We start from the raw sequence: 13,541 nt of genomic DNA, 5'->3' as shown, positions 1-13,541 counted from the left end.
TTCTGTTCGAGAAACACTACTGAGAAAATTTAGAGAACCGCCATTTGAAGCTGACTGCTGAAGGATTCTATTGCCACCAACATACATTGCGCGTTAAGGAGCACGAAGGTAATATACGAGAAATTAGGGCACATATGGAGTTATACAGACAGTCTTTTTTCCCTCGCTCTATTTGCGAGTGGAACAGGACGAGTAGTTATACAGGGTACCCTCCAACACGCACCGCACGGTGCCTTGCGGAGTATCTATATAGATAAAGTTGTAGATTTAGATGTCCCACTACTTATATCGCCATATCAGCACAGGCTGTGGCGAGTCATGGCAATTACACCACTAACGAAATCCTGCAGCGCATAGTCTGAACATCACTCCTGTACATTAAATAGTTTTTCGTTCCATATTGGCTAACGTAGAGAAAGTTTAATTATAACCACCCCGTATTCTGTTATTAGCAATAAAGCGTGAATGCGTGCCACATGTGAAATAAACGGAATTGTGGACTTCAGTCTACAGCTGTGTATGGCTATGCATATTACTATTTCTATTCCAGTAGCGCCTAACATTGCATGAGCCTAATGTGGTCCAATACGTCCTTGGGGACCTCCACAGTAAACGACAGAACATTGTAGAAGCCACGTAAATAAGCAGATATATATTGAATTTCAAATTAAAATAGTGTAATTGTTCCCCTTGCTGCTTTTGGCACATGATCAATCATTAGGACACAGCAACTTTGGTGCAAGTGGAACTAAACCTTGCCGTGTAAGCATTTTTCTTGACTCTTCCACAGGTATACCGTCGACATCCCGCAGAATGACACCACGAGCGCCATCTCGATGCTGTCGCACTGGCTGTGCTACGCCAATTCCGCCGTCAACCCAGTCATCTACAACTTCATGAGCGGTGAGTTGTCTACCATCTGAAGAGTAGTACAGTAAAAAAAAAAAAATGTCAAAACTTTTATTGTAATTGTGCAACAAGTTCAGGATATAATAAAGCAAAAATAGAACTCAGGAAATCATTTCCCGAAACAACACCTGCCTGAATAATCGAAACTGGTTCAGTCTTCAAAAAGTGAATCGTATTAACAGTGAAGGAAATGAAAGAAAGGTGTAAGTGCTGTATTAATTTAGGCTGCAACTGTATCATAATAAAACATTCAACGTTGTGTATAAGTTCATGGCCTTCGGTTGCGCCGGTGGACTGCCCCTACACTGGTCGCATCGCCCGTTTTCTGGAACTTGATTCAACTGCAGGCAATATATGACTGGTGGACAGTAAATATCCTTAAAACAGTTTGCCTACAATTCTATAAATGAATTGTTATATTTATTACATTTCATATGTCACACGTTCACGACTGTTATGATGGCAACAAGAGATTGTTTCCCTTCCCATTTTAACCACAGTACATCCTTCGAGATATATGTGCAATACATCTCGAAAATAACCTATTGTTCTTTTCACTCGTGGTGTTCCATGAAATAATCACATATTAATAATACTGACTATTGAAGAATTAAGTTTTCAACACCACAAGACAGTTCAGAATTTGAGTTCCACGAACACACGGAGAAACGCCCCTAGCTGGCGCACGTAAATTTTGAACACTGTTAGAAGCTACTGAATGTTGTACACCTGCATGATGCCACTGTATTACTCGTTTTACTTCTTCCACCGCATACAACAGACTGACCCAAGGTAGTGTGGACTCGCATTCGAGAGGATAATGGTTCAATCCTGCGTCAGACCATTCTGATCCAGATTTTCCGTGATTTCCCTAAATCTCTCCAGGCATATGCCAGTATGGTTCCTTTGAAAGGGCACGGCCGACTTGCTCTCCCGTCCTTCCTTAATCCGATGAGACCGGTAACCTCGCTGTCTCGTCTCCTCCCCCACACTGCGACATATCCACGTGTCTCTGAATTAATTGTTCTACGACCGCGAACATGGTTTACGATCGAAACCGGTTGGAATAAAATAAAAATAAAGTCAGCATTTATGTGTCATGCATTTTATATTGTCTGCGAATGCTTGATGATGGTTCTGATGGACGTCGCATGAAAAATGGACCGGCATCATCATGCTGGAACAAAATTGACGGATATACAGTGTCACACGCTGGAAATGCTGCACCAGTGCGTATTGCATGAAGGGCAGGTAGCTGTGCCCCGTTAGACAGTGTAGTAGTGTGCACGGACCAATCAGATGACCATGGGTAATATCAGCCCATATATTAATACCGGAACGATACAGAAATCCATGGGGACGTATAGCATTTGGGTTTCCCTCATCTTAAATGTGGCTGTTGCGACAGTGAACTGCTCTTCATCTGTGAAAATAATGATCGGAGGAAAGTCTGGAACATCCACATAGTGGTGTGAGAATCACACACAGTAATCGAGACATTACTCTGAAACAGCTAGACCCAGTGTGTGCATTCTCTGGAGATGGTGTCGGTGAAGTTCCTGTTTGTGGAGAACTCGCCTCTGGGATACGTCCACGGAGTCTGTGATGTTGCGGGTACTCATCGACGGCTATTGCTCGACTAGTTGGAGGTCTTCCTCTTCCACGTCAATAGTGCAGAGACCCGGCCACGAGCACCGTCGCCCTATGAGCCTTGAAGTTGATGGTTTCTCGAAGCCGTTCTTCCAATCACGCGAAAATGAAATTTGGTGGATTGGCACAACAAGGAAATAGTTCGTAATATAGGCTTTATACTGGTTTACTATTTGGTCATCTTTCACTATCGGTGAGGAACATATCGGTGCCTCTGCATACGTATGCTCTGCCAGTGTGTAATGTACCATCTTTCTCGATCACTCAGCGCAAATTATGTACATTCGCTTCGGTTCATTGGGCTGTTGTCTGATGACACGTAACGTTACGTCACACAAGGCAGCACATGACAAGAGATACCTACCTCCGTCAGCCCGCCTTCATGACTACAGTCTGGCTTTCATCGCCGTGCAGTGCGAACGTGCTGTGTGTTTCCGCCTCTGTAGCGCGCGCGCTCGGTATTGTTTATTTTCAGTAACCATCACTAGCGTGTCGCTTATGTGTACTACAACCATTGACAACTGTTTTCGAAAATCCACATTACGATTCACCTTCTGAAATGGTCACACCCGACCATTTGCTTTGGAAGTGGAACGCTTCCAACGCGATTTAGTTCAGATCCAAGCTCCGACATTTTGGGCATCACTCTGTCAATCGTAAGCAGTACTGTGTACGTCAAAGTCGTCACTGACGCCGCGTATGAACGAATGCTCCTGACACCAAACCACTACGCTTCTGCCACGCCAACGGTAATATCGGTGCAGTCACCGTCGAGCAGGCAGGCTTGGGCAAGCGCACCATTTGAGTTTTCGAACCACTATTCGAGCCGCCAGAGTAAGACATTGACGATTTCCGCCCCTGTGGCAATATACATGACCAGATTGCTGAACGCTGGGTGTAATTCCAAGAGTATCTCTTCGAACGGTGTACGATAAATCATCATCCATTTCCCTAGCTTCGTAGCGTCTTGTTTACAAATCAGCGGGTGCCACTTAGTCGTTCTATGCGACGGCCAACCGAAGACCTATTCTGGGTGCGGAAAATAAGGCCACATCAGATCTGTCTTCAGCGGCGCATCACCAAATTTCCGGCTGCTACCATAGCGCCTCAGACTCCAACGACGGTTTTGTGGAACACCCACGCATCGGGGCTCTCTTCTCCTCCTACCAGCAGTTTCAGTCGGACTATATACCAGTGTCCCTTCGAGATGCCACAGATAACAACGAGGTTGACTTACCATACTCACAACCATATGCGATTCTGGAGACACTACCAATAATGATGACTGCCGATTCGCTCCCAGGCGATGATATGAACGTCACGTCGCTTATCGTTCACGCGACGGCCTTATTTCTAGACCGCTGTGACTTCCTCCCATTTTCCGACATAGAGAGACGGACATGCAAACAACATTGACCTCTACAGTGCAAGGCGTAGTAGAGGAGGCGTAGTACAATCTCGGAACGAGACGACTCATCTTCCCCTTGAAACCTTCCCGTCTCCTCTGTATCTCTTTTGTTACGCAACCTTCACTTCTACAATAACCTATGAACCCCCCCTCCCCCTTAGGATTTCTATTTCTTGCTTAATAATAACAAATGAAATTTTCCATTTGAAATTAATTCTCTTTCTCAATCTTCACATACAAATTTAAAAGCTGCTTATTAAAAGTGATTTTCTGATTATTTCGGCGAAACATAGAATGTGTCGTCGTCGTGGCCATCAGTCGTTACCTGCAATAACCCAAAACTGTTCCTTACCTTTCTGACTGTTACTGGATCGCCGTCTGACTGCTACATCGATCTGCGACATGAATATACGTACTCTGTTTTACTATAATCTATTAGCTGTTGGTGGGCTGTCACAAAGCTGACGTTCTTCTGTAATTAATTTGACTGAATTTACGTAATTCATAGTTAAACTTTTTCTTGTCAACAGTAAAATTTTGCAAAGTTTGACGTGGATGGTTTTTTGGGATGGATTACAATCAGTAATGCAATATTGCTGGCAAAAATTAATTATATTCTGAATGAAATGATTTTACAAACGTTCAAATGCGACTTTTTACAATAATCTTACAACAAGCATTGCGCAAACATACCTTAAGTAGTCTTGAGTTTCTCAAAAAAATAATTCAATAATATTAGTCCCTCTTATAATAATAGTTAGCTGATGTCTCTGTATATCCGTTTATAATCTCTTGTAAATCATAGCTGGTGGCTGGCAGGCACACCGCTCCTCTCAATCTCTCGCTTCGTACCTGCTACCGACTCGCTTCACTTCTCGCTTACTACCGACTTCCTACGAACGCAAAAGTGCGGTCTCTCCCGCCAACAATGATTTCTGGTGCAGTCAATCTTTGCTACCATTACTAAATGTAACAATGCGCTGTCTTTCCCGTTCTTTTCTTAAAATGTATCCATACGCTGTCTCTCCCGCCCTTTTTAAAATTATATCAATGTGCAGTCTCTCCTGCCAACAATACTTTGGTGCAGACATTCCCTGATGCCACAATTATTTCCAACATGACAAATATTAATTATTCCTACTTAATCCGGTTAATAAAATATAAATATCTTTCATGAATTGTGGTTTGACAATAGACAATAGAAATAAACGCGTCTTACGCCCTTAGCCTCCATAGGCCTCGGAGAAATAGCACAACGAAAAGAATGACAACACGATGCTGGATCTGGCTGCACCGATACATAATCCGCCAGCGCCTGAACAGATGGACTCCACCATTACGACTGCTGCCAAGATGTCCCCCGGTCCAGTGGATGAGATGGAACGTAAGAGTATCACAACGACAGCGACCTCGACGGCGTGGACTGACGACGTTGATAACGATCTGAGCCACATGCTAGGGACAGAGTTACCTCAGAGACCTAGTCACACCCATGTCGATACTGTCAGTGGCATACGGCACAGATCACCACTGCCTTGCCCCTCTTCACCCCTCGATGATTGAGTTCACCTCCACTGTGGAGTTGGACTCCAAATATACCAAACAGCAGCACCAAAAAACCAAAACAACATTATCTCCCATGCGAAAATTCAACTGCTCCATGAGATGATATGGGCATCGGACGTCGAGACTGCGCTACTACAGGACACCTTGGGCTATAGCTCTTTCTTCTGCACCCAGTAGTGGATGTCACATACCTTCAGACCACCAGAAACATTGCGATCACAGTTATGCGGACGCATATTGTCAACATTCAAGCTCCGTCAAGCTCCACCTGCATACACAGCACAACACACTTCTCCTCAGGAGCAATCACCCCTTTATTTCTTGGGTGCTGTGACCATTACTTGCTTGACGGTGATTTTAAACGTGTCCTGTTCCCTAACGATCAAATGCTCCACTGCATCACCCGCCAAGAACTACACCATGTCGTCCATGATCTTTTTCTCCGTGACTCTTGGGAAGTTCAACACCACGTACGTGGGCATACTTACCAGACGGATCATTTTGCGGTCCAACGTGACAAGATTTGCATCTCTCAGGAACTCACATCTGCACTCCGAGCAGCAGAATTTCTGGCCTTGGCCTCCTCGGACAACTATGACTACATCTACACTATTCAGCGCCCGCAACAAGTGCTCCGGCGCAATCTTGCACGAGGGAAGTTAAACACCTCCCACCTCGACGGTCCCAAATGTCTTGAAAGAGTTATTGCTGATACATGGGTCACATGTAAATGCTGTTTGCATAAATACTGCACAACCTTGACTTGATGGATGGAATGTGCCAAACGTGTCATTCGACGTACCTTCATTCAGTATAGCACGGACTGCCAACTATTTCTACGCCGTCCTCCAAAACCTGGACGCCCAGCCGCCCGCATCTGAAAACCAGAGGCCATACAGCAGGATGAAGGCACAAGTCATGACGTTGACACGCTATACACTGGAATGGGTGGTGGTGAGTATCAGACGTTACGATCGGCGGAGCCTGTCCCACCAAGTATGTCATTGCCAAACCAAAATCTCCAACACATTTGTAGAACGCTTCCTAACAATGTACCAGGAGGAACCTAACAACGCACGTACTGAGGAGGTTGTGTTACCACACGTCAAAAGCTCCCTCGCCAGCAATGAGGTGTTGCTAACGGAGCTGGTCACGTGCGACGAGTTCCACGATGCAATCAACAAGATGCTTTGAGCAAGTCACCTGACGTTAACAGTTTGCTGATAGAAATTTATTGTGCCTTCCTTCTGCTAATCGCGTCACGGTGGGGGGCAATGATTCGTGAAATGTTGACGATGAGCAACGTTGCACCGCCAGCCTTTGTCATGGGAATTGTGATACCCGTTAAAAAATTTACAGTGGGAGTGATGATACCACAATACACTCCCCTCCTCCTAACTCTGCTTAATGTAGACTGTAAAAGTTTTGCACGCCTCCTGGCGACGCAATTGCTGCAAGATGCTCCATTTGCATTCTATCCCCAGAACCAAAACTTCGGTTGGCTCAGTTAATATCGAAAGGACCACAGGGAAGTGTCGCCATGTAATCGCACTGGCAGTGGCTTGCAGACTTCGCGCCGTGGAGATTGTCGTTAATTTTGGTAGCACATTCAACAATGCCTGGCATCTTTTTCTATTCTCCATAAGAGGCTGAAATGGTTTTATACCCAACCTTATTGCTATCATCTGGCGCCTGTACGGCAGTGTCGAATCCCTGATTCAGGTCAACGACCATGTGGTGGGACGAATGACAATACGTCACTCCATAAGGTAACGTTCGCTCACTTTCGACTCTACTCTACGTCATTACCCTGGAGCCACTCATCAGGACCTCTCTCGTCTCACTTTGCGTCAGCATACTTTTACTTGTCATGAGGTTGCAGATGACCTCCTTGTATTAGTCTGCTCACAGACTGGGACACACATGCTACTCAGTTTGATATCAACATATGGAACTCCAATGGGCAGTACCATGAATGTGGCTAAATCCTCAGCAGTGCTCATTGGATATGGCCTCTCACTCGACCTAGTACCTTGGAATCATTTTCGCGCCCAACATGAGCCACTCCGTTGCCATCAATTTTCGGCTTATTCACCAAACTTATCCGCATTGCAGTGTGAAAAAATCTCCTCTCGCGACTCGATTCTCTACGACGTGTTTATCTCAATCAACGTGTGATGTCCGAGATGGTCCACATCAAATATTACCAACAAATATGAAAGCAGCCTCCAGGCTGTGTTGGGATACTTCCTTGTGACTTATATGGTCATCAAGCACCGTTGCGAAACACTCTCCCTCCTCACGCAATCAGGGGGCCCCTACCTTATCAGTGTGCGACTATGAGTGGCATCTTTATACATGTCACCATGCACAAACAGTGGAATTGGGGCGCATCACTTACACGCAGCTTCCTGGACATACTTCTATACTTCTTCCCACAGCCATATTCCCACTGTTGCCAGTAGGTTGCATCATGCAGTATCTGGCACACATTTCTGATTACATCGTTGATATTATTTACGTTCACACTCACCTATGAAGTCTTCCTTGGTGGAAAGATTTCTACACCCCACTACTTCACTGCATATCCCTCGACTACGTAGAATTAAAACAATCGCCCACGGTTTGCCGTCACGTCCACAAACCTTTCCTTCCCTCCAACATCCTGGCAACCTCTTACCATGTCACGACGGTGCCTACCACCTGCGTTATGCTGCCATCAGTGATGTGAGGTCATTTGTTTGACAGTTCGTTCCTTGCTGCCAGACTTCATTGACCCATGTGCTTTCATCCATCCTAAGGGCAATTATTTCCACCCCACCAACAATGATGCGATTGTATGGGTCAAGGGATGGACGATCACTTATTTTTATACTTATGGCGATCAGTCACATCTTCAGTTCTTGTAGTATTTACAAAATGCCCACAACGAAATAAGAGTACCACCCCACCTTCTTCGCCAATGACCTTCGTGCAATCTTTACGTCACACCCGCTCAGCTGAATGGTACCACAAGTAGACGATAGTCCTGCTCCCCCCACCCCTCCCCCCACCACGCTCACATCCGAGACTCCCTGCATTACATTTCTGTCTCGTACTCTACAATGATCAGTGCATGGACACGTTCCCTTTTCTTTTATTCACAGTAACATACCAAGGTGGTTATTCCACGAATTATACTGGCCCCTCGCCCTTGGCTTCCACCCTCCTTTCGTGAGATTCTCTGAAACACCGTGGCCAGGCCTTACAAGTTGACCACTGCCCCATCAGCCCCACATCCCACCTGCTGAGGAGGAGGATGCCTGAAAGTATTACAGTGCAGCCGGCCTTTCTTCCATCTTTGTCTATGGTATCATACCTCTTAGCATACTTTTAGTGTTTCTCTTATCAAAACCTTGGTAATGACCATTTTTGAATGCCTTCTTCGAGTGTAGTGCCTAATGTTAGTTCCACTGCAATGACAGATTTTACATGAACGAATAAATTTGTTTCCTTTAATATGCACCCTGCATCCCCACTCCACCATCCTAAAAAAAAAAAAAAAATGGAGGAAAGTGGTTCAGGGACTAGAAGTGGGTGGCATCGTGGGCAGGCCTCGGACTTTTATCCTTGAAAAGCCTATGCTGAACCCTAGCATAAAGCGGGTATGCTGGGTTCACCTCTCGGTCTGCATCTGTGCCACTGGGTTCGCTCAGTGCTCTTTGCAGCTAAATGTCTGAGATTTTGTTCATCACGTATTGAATAAAGCTACTGATCAAATCAACTATGTCTGTTCTGTCGAACTTGCATATCTGAAAGAACAGACATTACCAGATTATTTTCGCTATATCGACTATCTGCTTATTCTGAGCCTATTACTGTCCAAACGTTGAGTTACTACTCGTTCTCATTCAGATAATTAATTAATGTTGTTGCTGTTGTGGTCTTCAGTCCTGAGACTGGTTTGATGCAGCTCTCCATGCTACTCTACCCTGTGCAAGCTTCTTCACCTCCCAGTACCTACTGCAACCTACATCCTTCTGAATCTCCTTGGTGTAATCAGCTCTTGGTCTCTCTCTACGATTTTTATCCTCCACGCTGCCCTCCAGTATTAAATTGGTGATCCCTTAAGGCCTCAGAACATGTCCTACCAATCTATCCTTTCTTCTAGTCAAGTCGTCCCACAAACTCCTCTTCTCCCCAATCCTATCCAATACCTCCTCATTAGTTATGTAATATACCCATCTAATCTTCATCATCCTTCTGTAGCACCATATTTCGAAAGCTTTTATTCTCTTCTTGTCTAAACTACTTATCGTTCGTGTTTTACTTCCATACATGGCTACGCTCCATACAAATACTTTTAGAAACGATTCCTGACACTTAATTCTATACTCGATGTTAACAAATTTCTCTTCTTCAGAAACGCTTTCCTTGCAATTGCCAGTCTACAATTTATATCCTCTCTACTTCGACCATCATCAGTTATTTTGCTCCCCAAATAGCAAAACTCCTTTACTACTTTAAGTGTCTCACTTCCTAATCTAATTCCCTCAGCATCACCCGACTTAATTCGACTACATTCCATTATCCTCGTTTTGCTTTTGTTGATGTTCATCGTGTACTCTCCTTCCATGACACTGTTGATTCCGTTCAACTGCTCTTCCAGGTCCTTTGCTGTCTCTGACAGAATTACGATGTCATCGGCGAACCTCAAAGTTTTTATTTCTTCTCCATGGATTTTAATTCCTACTCCGAACTTTTCTTTTATTTCCTTTATTTCTTACATCAATATACAGATTGAATAACATCAGGGATAGGCTACACCCCTGTCTCACTCAGTTCCTAACCACTGCTTCCCTTTCATACCCCTCGACTGTTATAACTGCCATCTGCTTTCTGTAAAAATTGTAAATTCTCATTCGCTCCCTGTATTTTACCCCCGCCACCTTCAGAATTTGAAAGAGAGTATTCCAATCAACATTGTCAAAAGCTTTCTCTACGTCTACAAATGCTTGAAACGTAGGTTTGCCTTTCCTTAATCCTTCTTCTAAGATAAGTCGTAGGGTCAGTATTGCCTCACGTGATCCAACATTTCTATAGATTCCAAACTGATGTTCCCCGAGATCTGCTTCTTATCAGTTTTTCCATTCGTCTGTAAAGAATTCGTGTTAGTATTTTGCAGCTGTGACTTATTAAACTGATAGTTCGGTAATTTTCACATCTGTTAACACTCGATTTCTTTGGAATTGGAATTATTATATTCTTCTTGAAGTCTGAGGGTATTTCGCCTGTCTCATACATCTTGCTCACCAGATGGTAGAGTTTTGTCAGGACTGGCTCTCCCAAGGCTGTCAGTAGTTCTAATTGAATGTTGCCTGTTCCTGGGGCCTTGTTTCGACTCAGGTCTTTCAGTGCTCTGTTAAACTCTTCACGCAGTACCGTATCTCCCATGTCATCTTCATCTACATCCTCTTCCATTTCCATAATATTGTCCTCAAGTACATCGCCCTTGTATAGACCCTCTAGTGGTTCTCCTTTCTCCAAAGGCTTCTTGAATTTTCCTATACGCAGTATCTATCTTACCCCTAGTGAGATAACCCTCTACATCCTTATACTTGTCCTCTAGCCATCCCTGCTTAGCCATTTTGCACTTCCTGTCGATCTCATTTTTGAGACGTTTGTATTCCTTTTTGCCTGCTTTATTTACTGCATTTTTATATTTTCTCCTTTCATCAATTAAATTCAATATTTCTTCTGTTACCCAAGGGGTTCTACTATCCCTCGTCTTTTTACCTATCTGATCCTCTGCTGCCTTCACTATTTCATCCCTCAAAGTTACCCATTCTTCTTCAACTGTATTTCTTTCCCCCATTCCTGTCAGTTGTTCCCTTACGCTCTCCCTGAAACTCTGTACATCTTCTGGTTCTTTCAGTTTATCTAGGTCCCATGTCCTTAAATTCTCACCTTTTTGCAGTTTCTTCAGTTTTAATCTACAGTTCATAACCAATAGATTGTGGTCAAAGTCCACATCTGCCCCTGGAAATGTCTTACAATTTAAAACCTGGTACCTAAATCTCTGTCTTACCATTATATAATCTATTTGATACCTTTTAGTATCTCCAGGGTTCTTCCATGTATACAACCTTCTTTCATGATTCTTAAACCAAGTGTTAGCTATGATTAAGTTATGCTCTGCGGAAAATTCTACCAGACGGCGTCGTCTTTCATTTCTTAGCCCCAATCCATATTCACCCACTATGTTTCCTTCTCTCCCTTTTCCTTCGCTTGAATTCCAGTCACCCATAACTAATAAATTTTCGTCTCCTTTCACTATTTGAATAATTTCTTTTATTTCCTCATACATTTCATCAATTTCTTCGTCATCTGCAGAGCTAGTTGGCATAAAAACTTGTACTACTGTAGGAGGAGTGGGTTTCGTGTCTGCCTTGGCCACAATAATGCGTTCACTATGCTGTTTGTAGTAGCTTACTCGTACTCCTATTTTTATATTCATTATTAAACGTACTTCTGCATTACCCTATTTGATTTTGTATTTACAACCCTGTATTCACCTGACCAGAAGTCTTGTTCCTCCTGCCACCGAACTTCCTTAATTCCCACTATATCTAACTTTAACCTGTACATCTCCCTTTTTAAATTTTCTAACCTACCTGCCCGATTAAGGGATCTGTCATTCCACGCTCCCGATAACGACATCCTCTTGAGTAATCCCTCCCGTAGATCCGAATGGGTGACTATTTTACCTCCGGAATATTTTACCCAAGAGGACGCTATCATTTAATAATACAGTAAAGCTGCATGCATTAATTAATGACAGCCATTTTTTTAAAAAAAATAAGAGGTCACTGACTCACGTTTGTGCAGTGGCGCTCGTCCCGTGGCTAAGTCGGTTCCAAACCTGATGGTGCAAAAAGCTTTCACTGCCAGTAAACGGCTGGTTTGTGAGGGGATTTGGTGACGTAAAGTACCTGATCGTCTAGACTTTGCATCAATGCCCTGGTTTAAATATCAAATCTCTTCGCAGTGCCTCATGAAGAGAGGGTATGTATTAGCGTTGATGGTGATCTGTCCGTCGTATGGAGACGTTGAACTTGAAGGTTCTCCTGGGGCTACTCGTAAAAGTAGGCTATGTGCCGGCAGCGGATTTCACCCTTTCCCTTCACTCATCATAAGCATCATCAGCATGATCTTCGTCATCTTCATCATTGCCGGTCGCTGTGGCCGAGCGGTTCTAGCCGTTTCAGTCCGTAACCGCGCTGCTGCTACAGTCGCAGGTTCGAATCCACCCTCGGGCATAGGTGTGTGTGATGTCCTTAGGTTAGTTAGGTTTAAGTAGTTCTGTCTCGAGGACTGATAACCACAGATGTTAAGTTCAAATTGTTCAAAATGGCTCTCAGCACTATGGGACTTAACTTCTGAGGTCATCAGTCCCCTAGAACTTAGAACTACTTAAACCTAATTAACATAAGGACATCATACACATCCATGTCCGAGGCAGGATTCGAACCTGCGACCGTAGCGGTCGCGCGGTTCCACACTGTAGCGCCTATAACCGCTCGGCCACTCGGGCCGGCAAATGTTAAGTCCTTAGAGCCATTCGAATCATCATCACCACCACGCAAAATAAACATTAGCCTACTTCACACACACACACACACACACAGAGAGAGAGAATATAAATATATAATATTGAAAATAATGTAATGGAGCATGTTGTAAATAAATAAATAAAAAACGAACTATGTCAACGAGTACTGCCTTCCATCGTTCAAAGCCTTTTATCTTCCTAACGTAACAATTTCCAGACATGGGTTTATAACTGAATATTGCTGTTCTGAGACCTCTTTTGATCACTTACAGTATAAAAGTGTAATACGAATTCTAAATGAACGTCTATACCCGTTAGTGTAACATTGGACAACTCACAGGACACTGGAAATAACTTAGTACAACTATAAATCTACACATATCACACAACATGAAATGAATTTTTCATCGTTGTTTG

At 43.8% G+C, this 13,541-nt stretch overlaps 1 protein-coding gene across 1 annotated transcript in view; it reads left to right on the top strand.

Annotated features, from left to right (window-relative positions):
• The window catches only part of LOC126278519 (orexin/Hypocretin receptor type 1-like), a 1,135,944-nt gene that overhangs the window by 1,105,078 nt on the left and 17,325 nt on the right, over window positions 1-13,541 (top strand). The window contains exon 6 of the mRNA XM_049978684.1: window positions 791-903. Within this exon, the coding sequence (XP_049834641.1) occupies window positions 791-903 (113 nt within the window). The remainder of the gene's footprint in view (window positions 1-790; window positions 904-13,541) is intronic.

This window comes from Schistocerca gregaria, chromosome 6, assembly GCF_023897955.1.
Source record: "Schistocerca gregaria isolate iqSchGreg1 chromosome 6, iqSchGreg1.2, whole genome shotgun sequence".
Classification (NCBI taxonomy): Eukaryota; Metazoa; Arthropoda; class Insecta; order Orthoptera; family Acrididae; genus Schistocerca; species Schistocerca gregaria.
The sequence above is the reverse complement of the archived record's forward strand: the minus strand, read 5'-3'. Positions and strand labels throughout refer to the sequence as shown.